We start from the raw sequence: 17,084 nt of genomic DNA on the forward strand, positions 1-17,084 counted from the left end.
ACCAATATAACTATCACTAACTACCACTATCACTACCACTCTAACTACCACTAACTAGCACTAACTACCACTATCACTAACTACCACTATCACTACCACTCTAACTATCACTAACTACCACTATCACTACCACTCTAACTATCACTAACTACCACTATCACTAACTACCACTATCACTACCACTCTAACTACTACTATCACTAACTACCACTATCACTAACTACCACTATCACTAACTACCACTATCACTAACCACCACTAGCACTAACTAACACTAGCACTAACTACCACTACCACTAACTACCACTACCACTAACTACCACTACCACTAACTACCACTATCACTACCAATATAACTAGCACTAACTACCACTATCACTAACTACCACTATCACTACCAATATAACTAGCACTAACTACCACTACCACTAACTACCACTATCACTACCAATATAACTAGCACTAACTACCACTATCACTACCACTATCACTAACTACCACTATCACTAACTACCACTATCACTAACTACCACTATCACTAACTACCACTATCACTACCACTCTAACTACCACTAACTAGCACTAACTACCACTATCACTAACTACCACTATCACTAACTACCACTATCACTAGCACTTTAACTATCACTAACTACCACTATCACTAACTACCACTATCACTAGCACTCTAACTACCACTATCACTAACTACCACTATCACTAACTACCACTATCACTAACTACCACTATCACTACCACTCTAACTACCACTAACTAGCACTAACTACCACTATCACTAACTACCACTATCACTACCACTCTAACTACCACTATCACTACCAATATAACTATCACTAACTACCACTATCACTACCACTCTAACTACCACTAACTAGCACTAACTACCACTATCACTAACTACCACTATCACTACCACTCTAACTATCACTAACTACCACTATCACTAACTACCACTATCACTACCACTCTAACTATCACTAACTACCACTATCACTAACTACCACTATCACTACCACTCTAACTACCACTATCACTAACTACCACTATCACTAACTACCACTATCACTAACTACCACTATCACTAACTACCACTAGCACTAACTACCACTACCACTAACTACCACTACCACTAACTACCACTATCACTAACTACCACTATCACTAACTACCACTATCACTAACTACCACTAGCACTAACTACCACTATCACTAACTACCACTAGCACTAACTACCACTATCACTAACTACCACTACCACTAACTACCACTACCACTAACTACCACTATCACTACCAATATAACTAGCACTAACTACCACTATCACTAACTACCACTACCAATATAACTAGCACTAACTACCACTACCACTAACTACCACTATCACTAAATACCACTATCACTACCAATATAACTAGCACTAACTACCACTATCACTACCACTCTAACTACCACTAACTACCACTATCACTAACTACCACTATCACTACCACTCTAACTACCACTAACTAGCACTAACTACCACTATCACTAACTACCACTACCACTATAACTTTCACTATCACTAACTACCACTAACTAGCACTAACTACCACTATCACTAACTACCACTATCACTACCACTAACTACCACTAACTAGCACTAACTACCACTAGCACTAACTACCACTATAACTATAACTACCACTAGCACTCTAACTACCACTAGCACTAACTACCACTCTAACTAGCACTAACTACCACTCTAACTACCACTATCACTACCAATATAACTAGCACTAACTACCACTATCACTACCACTATCACTACCAATATAACTAGCACTAACTACCACTATCACTAACTACCACTATCACTACCACTCTAACTACCACTAACTAGCACTAACTACCACTATCACTAACTACCACTATCACTACCACTCTAACTACCACTATCACTACCAATATAACTATCACTAACTACCACTATCACTACCACTCTAACTACCACTAACTAGCACTAACTACCACTATCACTAACTACCACTATCACTACCACTCTAACTACCACTAACTACCACTATCACTAACTACCACTAGCACTAACTACCACTATCACTAACTACCACAATCACTAACTACCACTATCACTAACTACCACTATCACTAGCACTCTAACTAGCACTAACTACCACTATCACTACCAATATAACTACCACTATCACTAACTAGCACTATCACTAACTAGCACTATCACTAACTACCACTATCACTAACTACCACTATCACTAGCACTCTAACTACCACTATCACTAACTACTACTATCACTAACTACCACTAACTAGCACTAACTACCACTATCACTAACTACCACTATCACTAACTACTACTATCACTAACTACCACTATCACTAACTACTACTATCACTAACTACCACTATCACTAACTACCACTATCACTACCACTCTAACTAGCACTCTAACTACCACTATCACTAACTACCACTATCACTAACTACCACTACCACTAACTACCACTATCACTAACTACCACTATCACTACCAATATAACTACCACTAACTACCACTATCACTAACTACCACTATCACTACCAATATAACTACCACTATCACTAACTACCACTATCACTAACTACCACTATCACTAACTACCACTATCACTACCACTATCACTACCACTAACTACCACTATCACTAACTACCACTATCACTAACTACCACTATCACTAACTACCACTATCACTAACTACCACTCTAACTACCACTAACTACCACTATCACTAACTACCACTATCACTAACTACCACTCTAACTACCACTAACTAGCACTAACTACCACTATCACTAACTACCACTATCACTAACTACCACTATCACTAACTACCACTATCACTAACTACTACTACCACTAACTAGCACTATCACTAACTACCACTATCACTACCAATATAACTAGCACTAACTACCACTATCACTAACTACCACTATCACTACCAATATAACTAGCACTAACTACCACTATCACTAACTACCACTATCACTACCACTCTAACTACCACTAACTAGCACTAACTACCACTAGCACTAACTACCACTATCACTAACTACCACTATCACTAACTACCACTATCACTAACTACCACTCACTACCAATATTATTAGCACTAACTACCACTATCACTAACTACCACTTTCACTACCAATATAACTAGCACTAACTACCACTATCACTACCACTCTAACTACCACTATCACTAACTACCACTATCACTAACTACCACTAACTACCACTAACTACCACTATCACTAACTACCACTAGCACTAACTACCACTATCACTAACTACCACTATCACTACCACTCTAAATACCACTAACTAGCACTAACTACCACTATCACTAACTAGCACTACCACTATAATTATAACTATCACTACCACTAACTACCACTATCACTAACTACCACTACCACTATAACTTTCACTATCACTAACTACCACTATCACTAACTACCACTATCACTAACTACCACTATCACTAACTACCACTATCACTACCACTCTAACTACCACTCTAACTACCACTAACTACCACTATCACTAACTACCACTATAACTATAACTATCACTACCACTAACTACCACTATCACTAACTACCACTCTAATTACCACTATCACTAGCACTCTAACTAGCACTACTATACAAAGACACACTGTGTGTGTCTCTGTGTCTCTCTGTGTCTCTCTCTGTCTCCATGTCTCTCTGTCTGTGTGTGATGGTGCTGATTGTAGCTGGTCCTTAGGCGTCCTCCTGTGTCTCTCTGTCTGTGTCTCTCTGTGTGTCTCTCTGTGTCTCTGTGTGTCTCTCTGTGTCTCTGTGTGTGTCTCTCTCTGTGTGTCTCTGTGTCTCTGTGTGTCTCTCTCTCTGTGTCTCTCTCTCTGTGTGTCTCTCGCTGTGTGTGTCTCTGTGTGTCTCTCTCTGTCTCTGTGTTTCTCTCTCTCTCTGTGTCTCTGTGTCTCTCTGTGTCTCTCTCTGTCTCCATGTCTCTCTGTCTGTGTGTGATGGTGCTGATTGTAGCTGGTCCTTAGGCGTCCTCCTGTGTCTCTCTGTCTGTGTCTCTCTGTGTGTCTCTCTGTGTCTCTGTGTCTCTGTGTGTCTCTCTGTGTCTCTGTGTGTGTCTCTCTGTGTGTGTGAGTCTTTGAGTCTCTGTGTGTCTGTGTGAGTCTCTGTGTGAGTCTCTCTGTGTCTCTGTGTGTCTCTCTGTGTCTCTGTGTGTGTCTCTCTCTGTGTGTCTCTGTGTGTCTCTCTGTGTGTCTCTCTCTCTGTGTCTCTCTGTCTGTGTGTCTCTCTCTGTGTCTCTGTGTCTCTCTGTGTCTCTCTCTGTCTCCATGTCTCTCTGTCTGTGTGTGATGGTGCTGATTGTAGCTGGTCGTTCGGCATCCTCCTGTGTCTCTCTGTCTGTGTCTCTGTGTGTCTCTCTGTCTGTGTCTCTGTGTGTCTCTCTCTGTGTCTCTGTGTGTCTCTCTGTGTCTCTCTGTCTGTGTCTCTGTGTCTCTCTCTGTCTCTCTCTGTGTCTCTTTGTCTCTCTCTGTGTGTCTCTCTCTGTGTGTCTCTGTCTCTCTCTGTGTGTCTCTCTCTGTGTGTCTCTCTGTCTGTGTCTGTCTCTCTCTGTGTCTCTCTGTCTCTCTCTGTGTGTCTCTCTCTGTGTGTCTCTGTCTCTCTCTGTGTGTCTCTCTCTGTGTGTCTCTCTGTCTGTGTCTCTCTCTCTCTCTGTGTCTCTCTCTGTGTGTCTCTGTCTCTCTCTGTGTCTCTCATGGTGTGTCTCCATGTCTCTCTGTCTGTGTGTGATGGTGCTGATTGTAGCTGGTCCTTAGGCGTCCTCCTGTGTCTCTCTGTCTGTGTCTCTCTGTGTGTCTCTCTGTGTCTCTGTGTCTCTGTGTGTCTCTCTGTGTCTCTGTGTGTGTCTCTCTCTGTGTGTCTCTGTGTCTCTCTGTGTGTCTCTCTCTCTGTGTCTCTCTGTCTGTGTGTCTCTCGCTGTGTGTGTCTCTGTGTGTGTCTCTGTGTGTCTCTCTCTGTCTCTGTGTCTCTCTCTGTGTGTCTCTCTCTGTGTCTCTCTCTGTCTGTGTGTGATGGTGCTGATTGTAGCTGGTCCTTAGGCGTCCTCCTGTGTCTCTCTGTCTGTGTCTCTCTGTGTGTCTCTCTCTGTGTCTCTCTGTCTCTCTCTGTGTCTCTCTGTCTCTCTCTGTGTGTCTCTCTCTGTGTGTCTCTGTCTCTCTCTGTGTGTCTCTCTCTGTGTGTCTCTCTGTCTGTGTCTCTCTCTCTCTCTGTGTGTCTCTCTGTCTGTGTCTCTCTCTGTGTCTCTGTGTGTGTCTCTCTGTGTGTGTGAGTCTTTGAGTCTCTGTGTGTCTGTGTGAGTCTCTGTGTGAGTCTCTCTGTGTCTCTGTGTGTCTCTCTGTGTCTCTGTGTGTGTCTCTCTCTGTGTGTCTCTGTGTCTCTGTGTGTGTCTCTCTCTGTGTCTCTCTGTCTGTGTGTCTCTCGCTGTGTGTGTCTCTGTGTGTGTCTCTGTGTGTCTCTCTCTGTCTCTGTGTTTCTCTCTCTCTGTGTCTCTCTGTCTCTCTCTGTGTGTCTCTCTCTGTGTCTCTCTCTGTCTGTGTGTGATGGTGCTGATTGTAGCTGGTCCTTAGGCGTCCTCCTGTGTCTCTCTGTCTGTGTCTCTCTGTGTGTCTCTCTGTGTCTCTGTGTGTCTCTCTGTGTCTCTCTGTCTGTGTCTCTGTGTCTCTCTCTGTGTCTCTCTGTCTCTCTCTGTGTCTCTCTGTCTCTCTCTGTGTGTCTCTCTCTGTGTGTCTCTGTCTCTCTCTGTGTGTCTCTCTCTGTGTGTCTCTCTGTCTGTGTCTCTCTCTCTCTGTGTGTCTCTCTCTGTGTGTCTCTGTCTCTCTCTGTGTCTCTCACGGTGTGTCTCTCAGTCTCTCTGTCTGTGTGTGATGGTGCTGATTGTAGCTGGTCGTTCGGCATCCTCCTGAGTCTCTCTCTCTGTGTCTCTGTGTGTCTCTGTGTCTCTGTGTCTCTGTGTGTCTCTCTGTGTCTCTCTGTCTGTGTGTGATGGTGCTGATTGTAGCTGGTCGTTCGGCATCCTCCTGAGTCTCTCTGTCTCTCTCGGTCTCTCTCTCTGTGTCTCTCTCTGTGTGTCTCTCTCTGTGTGTCTCTGTGTGTCTCTGTGTCTCTGTGTCTCTCTCTGTGTGTGTCTCTGTGTGTGTCTCTCTGTCTGTGTCTCTCTCTGTGTCTCTCTCTGTCTCTGTGTTTCTCTCTCTCTGTGTCTCTGTGTGTCTCTCACTGTGTGTCTCTGTGTGTCTCTGTGTGTCTCTGTGTCTCTCTGTGTCTCTGTGTGTCTCTGTGTGACTCTGTGTGTGATGGTGCTGATTGTAGCTGGTCGTTCGGCGTCCTCCTGTGTCTCTCTCTCTCTGTGTGGCACTCTGTGTCTCTGTGTCTCTCTGTGTCTCTGTGTGTCTCTGTGTCTCTGTGTGTCTCTGTGTGTCTCTCTCACTGTGTCTCTCTGTGTCTCTCTCTGTCTCTGTGTGTGATGGTGCTGATTGTAGCTGGTCGTTCGGCGTCCTGTCTCTCTGTGTGTCTCTCTCTGTGTCTCTCTGTGTGTCTCTGTGTCTCTGTGTGTCTCTGTGTGTCTCTGTGTGTCTCTCTCACTGTGTCTCTCTGTGTCTCTATCTGTCTCTGTGTGTGATGGTGCTGATTGTAGCTGGTCGTTCGGCGTCCTGTCTCTCTGTGTGTCTCTCTCTGTGTCTCTCTGTGTGTCTCTCTCTGTGTGTCTCTCTCTGTCTCTGTGTTTCTCTCTCTGTGTGTCTCTCTGTGTCTCTGTGTGTCTCTCACTGTGTGTCTCTCACTGTGTCTCTCTGTGTCTCTGTGTGTCTCTGTGTCTCTGTGTCTCTCACTGTGTGTCTCTCACTGTGTGTCTCTGTGTCTCTGTGTGTGACGGTGCTGATTGTAGCTGGTCGTTCGGCGTCCTGTGTCTCTGTGTGTCTCTCTGTGTGTCTCTCTGTGTCTCTGTGTGTCTCTGTGTGTCTCTGTGTGACTCTCTCTGTCTCTCTCTGTGTGTCTCTCTGTCTCCATGTCTCTCACTGTGTGTCTCTGTGTGTCTCTGTGTGTGATGGTGCTGATTGTAGCTGGTCGTTCGGCATCCTCCTGAGTCTCTGTGTGTCTTTCTGTCTCTGTGTCTCTCTCTCTCTGTGTGTCTCTCTCTGTGTCTCTCTCTGTGTCTCTCTGTCTGTGTCTCTCTCTGTCTGTGTCTCTCTCTGTCTCTCTGTCTCTGTGTCTCTCTCTGTGTGTCTCTCTCTCTCTGTCTCTGTGTCTCTCTCTGTGTGTCTCTCTCTGTGTGTCTCTCTGTGTGTCTCTGTGTCTCTCTGTGTCTCTCTCTGTGTGTCTCTCTGTGTGTCTCTGTGTCTCTCTGTGTGTGATGGTGCTGATTGTAGCTGGTCGTTCAGCATCCTCCTGAGTCTCTGTGTCTCTCTCTGTGTCTCTCTCTGTCTCTGTGTTTCTCTCTCTCTGTGTCTCTGTGTGTCTCTCACTGTGTGTCTCTGTGTCTCTCTGTGTCTCTGTGTGTCTCTGTGTGTCTCTGTGTGACTCTGTGTGTGATGGTGCTGATTGTAGCTGGTCGTTCGGCGTCCTCCTGTGTCTCTCTCTCTGTGTCTCTGTGTGTCATTCTGTGTCTCTGTGTGTCTCTCACTGTGTGTCTCTGTGTCTCTGTGTGTCTCTGTGTGTCTCTGTGTGACTCTCTCTGCCTCTCACTGTGTGTCTCTCTCTCTCTCTGTGTCTCTCACTGTGTGTCTCTGTGTCTCTGTGTGTGTGATGGTGCTGATTGTAGCTGGTCGTTCGGCGTCCTGTGTCTCTGTGTGTCTCTCTGTGTGTCTCTCTGTCTCTGTGTTTCTCTCTCTCTCTGTGTCTCTCTCTGTGTCTCTGTGTGTCTCTCACTGTGTGTCTCTGTCTCTCTCTGTGTGTCTCTCACTGTGTGTCTCTGTGTGTCTCTCTCTGTGTGTCTCTCTGTGTGTCTCTCTGTGTCTCTCTCTGTGTGTCTCTCACTGTGTCTCTCTGTGTCTCTCTCTGTCTGTGTGTGATGGTGCTGATTGTAGATGGTCGTTCGGCGTCCTCCTAAGTCTCTGTCTCTCTGTGTGTCTCTCACTGTGTCTCTCACTGTGTGTCTATGTGTCTCTCCGTCTCTCTGTGTGTCTCTGTGTGTCTCTCTGTGTTTCTCTCACTGTGTGTCTCTCTCTGTGTCTCTCTGTGTCTCTGTGTGTCTCTGTGTCTCTGTGTCTCTCACTGTGTGTCTCTCTCTGTGTCTCTGTGTGTCTCTCACTGTGTGTCTCTGTGTCTCTCTGTGTCTCTGTGTGTCTCTGTGTGTCTCTGTGTGACTCTGTGTGTGATGGTGCTGATTGTAGCTGGTCGTTCGGCGTCCTCCTGTGTCTCTCTCTCTGTGTCTCTGTGTGTCATTCTGTGTCTCTGTGTGTCTCTCACTGTGTGTCTCTGTGTCTCTGTGTGTCTCTGTGTGTCTCTGTGTGACTCTCTCTGCCTCTCACTGTGTGTCTCTCTCTCTCTCTCTGTGTCTCTCACTGTGTGTCTCTGTGTCTCTGTGTGTGTGATGGTGCTGATTGTAGCTGGTCGTTCGGCGTCCTGTGTCTCTGTGTGTCTCTCTGTGTGTCTCTCTGTCTCTGTGTTTCTCTCTCTCTCTGTGTCTCTCTCTGTGTCTCTGTGTGTCTCTCACTGTGTGTCTCTGTCTCTCTCTGTGTGTCTCTCACTGTGTGTCTCTGTGTGTCTCTCTCTCTGTGTGTCTCTCTGTGTCTCTCTCTGTGTGTCTCTCACTGTGTCTCTCTGTGTCTCTCTCTGTCTGTGTGTGATGGTGCTGATTGTAGATGGTCGTTCGGCGTCCTCCTAAGTCTCTGTCTCTCTGTGTGTCTCTCACTGTGTCTCTTACTGTGTGTCTATGTGTCTCTCCGTCTCTCTGTGTGTCTCTGTGTGTCTCTCTGTGTTTCTCTCACTGTGTGTCTCTCTCTGTGTGTCTCTGTGTCTGTGTGTGTGATGGTGCTGATTGTAGCTGGTTCGGCGTCCTCCTGAGTCTCTCTCTCTGTGTCTCTGTGTGTCACTCTGTGTCTCTCTCTGTCTCTCTCTGTGTGTCTCTCACTGTGTCTCTCTGTGTGTCTCTGTCCCTCTGTCTCTCTGTGTGTCTCTCTCTCTGTGTGTCTCTCACTGTGTCTCTCTGTGTGTCTCTGTCCCTCTGTCTCTCTGTGTTTCTCTCACTGTGTGTCTCTCACTGTGTGTCTCTCTCTCTGTGTGTGATGGTGCTGATTGTAGCTGGTCGTTCGGCGTCCTGCTGTGGGAGATGGCATCGCTGGGGGCATCGCCGTACCCCGGGGTACCCCCAGAGAGCCTATACCCCCTGCTCAAGTCTGGGTACAGACTTGGACAACCAGACTCAACCAGCGATACATTGTGAGTCTTTCTGTGAGTGTCTGTGAGTCTCTGTGTGTCTGTGAGTCTCTGTGTGTCTCTGTGAGTCTCTGTGAGTCTCTGTGTGAGTCTGTGAGTCTCTGTGAGTGTCTTTGTGTCTCTGTGTCTCTGTGTGTCTCTGTGAGTCTCTGTGTGTCTGTGTGTGTCTGTGAGTCTCTCTGAGAGTCTCTACCCCCTGCTCAAGTCTGGGTACAGACTAGGACAACCAGACTCAACCAGCGATACATTGTGAGTGTCTCTGTGAGTCTCTGTGTATCTGTGAGTCTCTGTGAGTCTCTGTGTGAGTCTCTGTGAGTCTTTGAGTCTCTGTGTGTCTCTGTGAGTCTCTGTGTGAGTCTGTGAGTCTCTGTGAGAGTCTCTGTGTGTCTGTGAGTCTCTCTGTGTCTCTGTGTGAGTCTGTGAGTCTCTGTGAGTGTCTCTACCCCCTGCTCAAGTCTGGCTACAGACTAGGACAACCAGACTCAACCAGCGATGCATTGTGAGTGTCTCTGTGAGTCTCTGTGTATCTGTGAGTCTCTGTGAGTCTCTGTGTGTCTCTGTGAGTCTCTGTGAGTCTCTGTGAGTCTCTGTGTGAGTCTCTGTGAGTCTCTGTGAGAGTCTCTACCCCCTGCTCAAGTCTGGGTACAGACTTGGACAACCAGACTCAACCAGCGATGCATTGTGAGTCTCTGTGAGTCTCTTTGTGTCTCTGTGAGTCTCTGTGTGTCTGAGTGTGTCTGAGTGTGTCTGTGAGTCTCTGTGTCTCTGTGTGTGTCTGTGAGTCTCTGTGTCTCTGTGTGTGTCTGTGAATCTCTGTGAGTCTCTACCCCCTGCTCAAGTCTGGCTACAGACTAGGACAACCAGACTCAACCAGCGATGCATTGTGAGTGTCTCTGTGAGTCTCTGTGTATCTGTGAGTCTCTGTGTGAGTCTCTGTGTCTCTGTGTGTGTCTGTGAGTCTCTGTGTCTCTGTGTGTGTCTGTGAGTCTCTCTGAGAGTCTCTACCCCCTGCTCAAGTCTGGCTACAGACTAGGACAACCAGACTCAACCAGCGATGCATTGTGAGTCTCTGTGTGTCTCTGTGTGAGTCTATGTGTCTCTGTGTGTCTGTGAGTCTCTGTGTGTCTCTGTGAGTCTCTGTGTGAGTGTGTGTGTCTGTGAGTCTCTGTGAGTCTGTGTGTGTCTGTGTGAGTCTCTCTGTCTGAGAGTCTCTGTGTGTGTCTGTGAGTCTCTGTGAGTCTTTGAGTCTCTGTGTGTCTCTGTGAGTCTCTGTGAGTCTGTGTGTGTCTCTGTGAGTCTCTGTGAGTCTCTGTGAGTCTCTGTGTGTGTCTTTGTGTGTCTCTGTGAGTCTCTGTATGTCTGTGAGTCTCTGTGTGTCTGTGAGTCTCTGTGTATCTCTGTGTGTCTCTGTGAGTCTCTGTGAGTCTGTGTGTGTCTCTGTGAGTCTCTGTGAGTCTCTGTGTGTGTCTTTGTGTGTCTCTGTGAGTCTCTGTATGTCTGTGAGTCTCTGTGTGTCTGTGAGTCTCTGTGTATCTCTGTGTGTCTCTGTGAGTCTCTGTGTGTCTGTGAGTCTCTGTGAGTCTCTGTGAATCTCTGTGAGTCTCTACCCCCTGCTCAAGTCTGGGTACAGACTAGGACAACCAGACTCAACCAGCGATGCATTGTGAGTGTCTGTGAGTGTGTCTGTGTGTCTGTGTGAGTCTCTGTGAGTCTGTGAGTCTCTGTGAGTCTCTGTGTGAGTCTCTGTGAGTCTCTGTGAGTCTCTGTGAGTCTCTGTGTGTCTGTGTGAGTCTCTGTGAGTCTGTGAGTCTCTGTGAGTCTGTGAGTCTCTGTGAGTCTCTGTGTGAGTCTCTGTGAGTCTCTGTGAGTCTCTGTGAGTCTCTGTGTGTCTGTGTGTCTCTGTGAGTCTCTGTGTGTCTCTGTGTGTCTCTGTGAGTCTCTGTGAGTCTGTGTGAGTCTCTGTGAGTCTCTGTGAGTCTCTGTGAGTCTCTGTGTGTGTCTCTGTGTGTCTCTGTGAGTCTCTGTATGTCTGTGAGTCTCTGTGTGTCTGTGAGTCTCTGTGTATCTCTGTGTGTCTCTGTGAGTCTCTGTGTGTCTGTGAGTCTCTGTGAGTCTCTGTGAGTCTCTGTGAGTCTCTACCCCCTGCTCAAGTCTGGGTACAGACTAGGACAACCAGACTCAACCAGCGATGCATTGTGAGTGTCTGTGAGTGTGTCTGTGTGTCTGTGTGAGTTTCTGTGAGTCTGTGAGTCTCTGTGAGTCTCTGTGTGAGTCTCTGTGAGTCTCTGTGAGTCTCTGTGTGTCTGTGTGAGTCTCTGTGAGTCTGTGAGTCTCTGTGAGTCTCTGTGTGAGTCTCTGTGAGTCTCTGTGAGTCTCTGTGAGTCTCTGTGTGTCTGTGTGTCTCTGTGAGTCTCTGTGTGTCTGTGTGTCTCTGTGAGTCTCTGTGTGTCTGTGTGTCTCTGTGAGTCTCTGTGTGTCTCTGTGTGTCTCTGTGAGTCTCTGTGTGTCTCTGTGTGAGTCTCTGTGAGTCTCTGTGTGAGTCTCTGTGTGTCTCTGTGAGTCTCTCTGTGTGTCTCTGTGAGTCTGTGAGTCTCTGTGAGTCTCTGTGAGTCTCTGTGAGTCTCTGTGAGTCTCTACCCCCTGCTCAAGTCTGGGTACAGACTAGGACAACCAGACTCAACCAGCGACACATTGTGAGTCTTTCTGTGTGTGTGTTAGTCTCTGTGTGTGTCTGTGAGTCTCTGTGAGTCTCTGTGAGTCTGTGTGTGTCTGTGAGTCTCTGTGTGTCTCTGTGAGTCTCTCTGTGTGTCTCTGTGTGAGTCTCTGTGTGTCTGTGAGTCTCGGTGTGAGTCTCTGTCTCTGTGAGTCTCTGTGTGTCTCTGTGTCTCTGTGTGAGTCTCTGTGAGTCTCTGTGTGTCTCTGTGTCTCTGTGTGAGTCTCTGTGAGTCTCTGTGAGTCTCTGTGTCTCTGTGTGAGTCTCTGTGAGTCTCTGTGAGTCTCTGTGAGTCTGTGAGTCTGTGTGTGTGTCTCTGTCTGTGTGTCTGTGAGTCTCTGTGTGTCTGTTAGTCTCTGTGAGTCTCTCTGTGTCTCTGTGTGAGTCTCTGTGTGAGTCTCTATGAGTCTCTGTGAGTCTCTACCCCCTGCTCAAGTCTGGGTACAGACTAGGACAACCAGACTCAACCAGCGACACTTTGTGAGTGTCTGTGTGTGAGTGTCTGTGTGTCTGTGAGTCTCTGTGAATCTCTCTGTGTCTGTGAGTCTCTGAGAGTCTCTGTGTGTCTCTGTGTGAGTCTCTGTGTGTGTCTCTGTGTGTCTCTGTGAGTCTCTGTAAGTCTCTTTGTGTCTGTTTGAGTCTCTGTGTGTGTCTCTGTGTGAGTCTCTGAGTCTCTGTGAGTCTCTCTGAGAGTCTCTACCCCCTGCTCAAGTCTGGGTACAGACTAGGACAACCAGACTCAACCAGCGATGCATTGTGAGTGTCTGTGTGAGTGTGTCTGTGTGTCTGTGAGTCTCTGAGAGTCTCTGTGTGAGTCTCTGTGTGAGTCTCTGTGAGTCTCTGTGAGTCTCTGTGAGAGTCTTTACCCCCTGCTCAAGTCTGGGTACAGACTAGGACAACCAGACTCAACCAGCGATGCATTGTGAGTCTCTGTGTGAGTCTCTGTACGTCTCTGTGAGTCTCTGTGAGAGTCTGTCTGTGTGTCTGTGAGTCTTTGAGAGTCTCTGTGAGTCTCTGAGTGAGTCTCTGTGTGAGTCTCTGTGTGAGTCTCTGTGTGAGTCTCTGTGAGTCTCTGTGAGAGTCTCTACCCCCTGCTCAAGTCTGGGTACAGACTAGGACAACCAGACTCAACCAGCGACACTTTGTGAGTCTCTCTGTGTGTCTCTGTCTGTGTGTCTGTGTGAGTCTCTGTGAGTCTCTGTGAGTCTGTGAGTCTCTTTGTGTCTCTGTGAGTCTCTGTGTGTGTCTGTGAGTCTGTGAGTCTCTGTGAGTCTCTGTGAGTCTCTGTGTGTCTGTGTGTGTCTCTGTGAGTCTCTGTGAGTCTCTGTGTGTCTGTGTGAGTCTCTGTGAGTCTGTGTGTGTCTGTGTGTGTCTGTGAGTCTCTGTGTGTGAGTCTCTGTGTCTCTGTGAGTCTCTGTGAGTCTCTGTGTGTCTCTGTGAGTCTCTGTGTGTCTTTGTGTGTCTCTGTGTGTCTCTGTGTGTGTCTCTGTGTGTCTCTGTGTCTCTGTGTGTCTCTGTGTAGTTATGCTGCGATGCTGAGCTGCTGGGCTTGGGATCCTTCCCAGCGTCCAACGTTCACCGAATTATCATCCCTCACCCAGTCTGTAGTGACTCAGGGCACTGTGAGTAATTATCATCACTACCATCACTACCACCACCATCACTACCATCACTATCACTACTACCACTAACATCACTACCACCATCACCACCACCACCATCACTAGCATCACTACCACCATCACTACCATCACTACCACCACCACCATCACTACCACTATCACTACCACCACCACCATCACTACCATCACTATCACTACTACCACTAACATCACTACCACCATCACCACCACCACCATCACTACCATCACTACCACCACCACCATCACTACCACTATCACTACCACCACCACCATCACTACCATCACTATCACTACTACCACTAATATCACTACCACCATCACCACCACCATCACTAGCATCACTACCACCATCACTACCATCACTACCACCACCACCACCATCACTACCACTACCACCACCACCATCACTACCATCACTATCACTACTACCACTAACATCACTACCACCATCAACACCATCACCATCACTAGCATCACTACCACCATCACTACCATCACTACCACCACCACCATCACTACCACTATCACTACCACCACCATCACTACCATCACTATCACTACTACCACTAACATCACTACGATCACTATCACTACCATCACTACCTTCACCACCATCACCATCACCACCATCACCACCACCACCATCACCACCACCACCACCATCACTACCATCATCACCACCATCACTATCATCACTATCACTACCATCACTACCATCACCACCATCACTAACATCACTACTATCACCATCACTAGCATCACCATCACTACTATCACTATCACCATCACTACTATCATCACTACCATCACTATCACCACCATCACTATCACCATCACTATCACTACCACCATCACTACCATCACTATCACTACTACCACTAACATCACTACCACCATCACCACCACCACTATCACCATCACTAGCATCACTACCATCACTATCACTACCATCACTATCACCATCACTAACATCACTACCATCACTATCACTATCACCATCACTACCACCATCACTATCACCATCACTAACATCACTACCATCACTGCCATCACCATCACTGCCATCACCATCACTACCATCACTATCACTATCACTACCATCACTACCATCATCACCATCACCACCACCATAATCACCATCACCACCACCATCACCACCATCACCACCATCACCATCACTACCATCATCACTATCATCACCACCATCACCACCATCACCACCATCACCACCATCACCATCACCACCATCACCACCATCACTACACGATCACGACACCATCTCTATTCTCACTACCACTCACCCACCCACTCACTCACTCACCCACTCACTCACTCACCCACTCATCCACCCACTCACTCACCCACCCACTCACTCACCCACTCACTCACCCACCCACCCACTCATCCACCCACTCACTCACCCATCCACCCACTCATCCACCCACTCACTCACTCACTCACCCACCCACTGACCCACTCACTCACTCACTCACCCACTCACTCACTCACTCACCCACCCACTCACTCACTCACCCACTCACCCACTCACCCACTCACCCACCCACTCACCCACTCACTCACTCACTCACCCACTCACCCACCCACTCACTCACCCACCCACCCACTCACTCACTCACCCACTCACTCACCCACTCACTCACTCACCCACTCACTCACTCACCCACTCACTCACTCACCCACTCACTCACTCACTCACCCACTCACCCACTCACTCACTCACTCACCCACCCACTCACCCACCCACTCACTCACCCACCCACCCACCCACTCACTCACTCACCCACTCACCCACCCACCCACCCACTCACCCACTCACCCACCCACTCACTCACCCACTCACCCACTCACTCACCCACTCACTCACCCACTCACTCACCCACTCACCCACCAACTCACCCACTCACCCACCCACTCACTCACTCACCCACTCACCCACTCACTCACTCACCCACCCACCCACTCACTCACTCACCCACTCACTCACCCACTCACTCACTCACCCACTCACTCACTCACCCACTCACTCACTCACCCACTCACTCACTCACTCCACTCACCCACTCACTCACTCACTCACCCACCCACTCACCCACCCACTCACTCACCCACCCACCCACTCACTCACTCACCCACTCACCCACCCACCCACCCACTCACCCACTCACCCACCCACTCACTCACCCACTCACCCACTCACTCACTCACCCACTCACCCACCCACTCACTCACTCACCCACTCACCCACTCACCCACCCACTCACTCACCCACTCACCCACCCACTCACCCACCCACTCACCCACTCACCCACCCACTCACTCACCCACTCACTCACCCACTCACTCACCCACTCACTCACCCACCCACTCACCCACCCACTCACCCACTCACTCACTCACCCACTCACTCACCCACTCACTCACCCACTCATTCACTCACCCACCCACTCACTCACTCACCCACTCACCCACCCACTCACCCACTCACCCACCCACTCACTCACCCACCCACCCACTCACTCACTCACCCACTCACTCACTCACTCACCCACTCACCCACTCACCCACCCACTCACCCACTCACCCACCCACTCACCCACCCACCCACCCACTCACTCACCCACTCACTCACCCACTCACCCACCCACTCACTCACCCACTCACCCACTCACTCACTCACCCACTCACCTTTTCCCCACGTGGTTTGCTCTTCGCCAGGAGTATCTGGACCTTGACTCTAAGTCCACTCAGCATCAGCAGCAGCATCAGCAGCAGCATCAACAGCAGCAGCATCAGGATCAGCAGAATCAACAGCAGCATCAGCAGCAGCAGAATCAACAGCAGCAGCAAACTCTGTTTGCCGAGAATATGTTGTACGGGTGTGTGTGAGTCTACACACAGACACACACACAGACACACACACACAGACACACACAGACACACACACAGACACACACAGACACACACACAGACACACACACAGATACACACACACACACAGACACACACAGACACACACACAGACACACACACACAGACACACACAGACACAGACACACACAGACACACACACACACAGACACACACACAGACACACACACAGACACACACACACAGACACACACACACAGTATATAATTAGTAAAATAGTAATGCTGTGTAATCTAAGATATACCAACCTATTGATGTTCATATTATGGGA

General features: G+C 48.2%; 1 protein-coding gene across 1 annotated transcript in view; it reads left to right on the forward strand.

The window, feature by feature from the left end:
- LOC142922625 (proto-oncogene tyrosine-protein kinase receptor Ret-like) overlaps positions 1-17,000 on the forward strand; it is a 65,308-nt gene extending 48,308 nt beyond the window's left edge. Inside the window, exons 6-8 of the mRNA XM_076063447.1 lie at positions 9,374-9,511; positions 13,744-13,843; positions 16,601-17,000. Coding sequence (XP_075919562.1) covers positions 9,374-9,511; positions 13,744-13,843; positions 16,601-16,771 — 409 coding nt within the window. The 3' untranslated portion in view covers positions 16,772-17,000. The remainder of the gene's footprint in view (positions 1-9,373; positions 9,512-13,743; positions 13,844-16,600) is intronic.
- Positions 17,001-17,084: the final 84 nt, after the last annotated feature.

Source organism: Petromyzon marinus, unplaced genomic scaffold, assembly GCF_048934315.1.
Source record: "Petromyzon marinus isolate PM22_M1 ecotype Great Lakes invasive population unplaced genomic scaffold, UKy_Petmar_22M1.pri1.0 PM_Scaffold_122, whole genome shotgun sequence".
Taxonomy (NCBI): domain Eukaryota; kingdom Metazoa; phylum Chordata; class Hyperoartia; order Petromyzontiformes; family Petromyzontidae; genus Petromyzon; species Petromyzon marinus.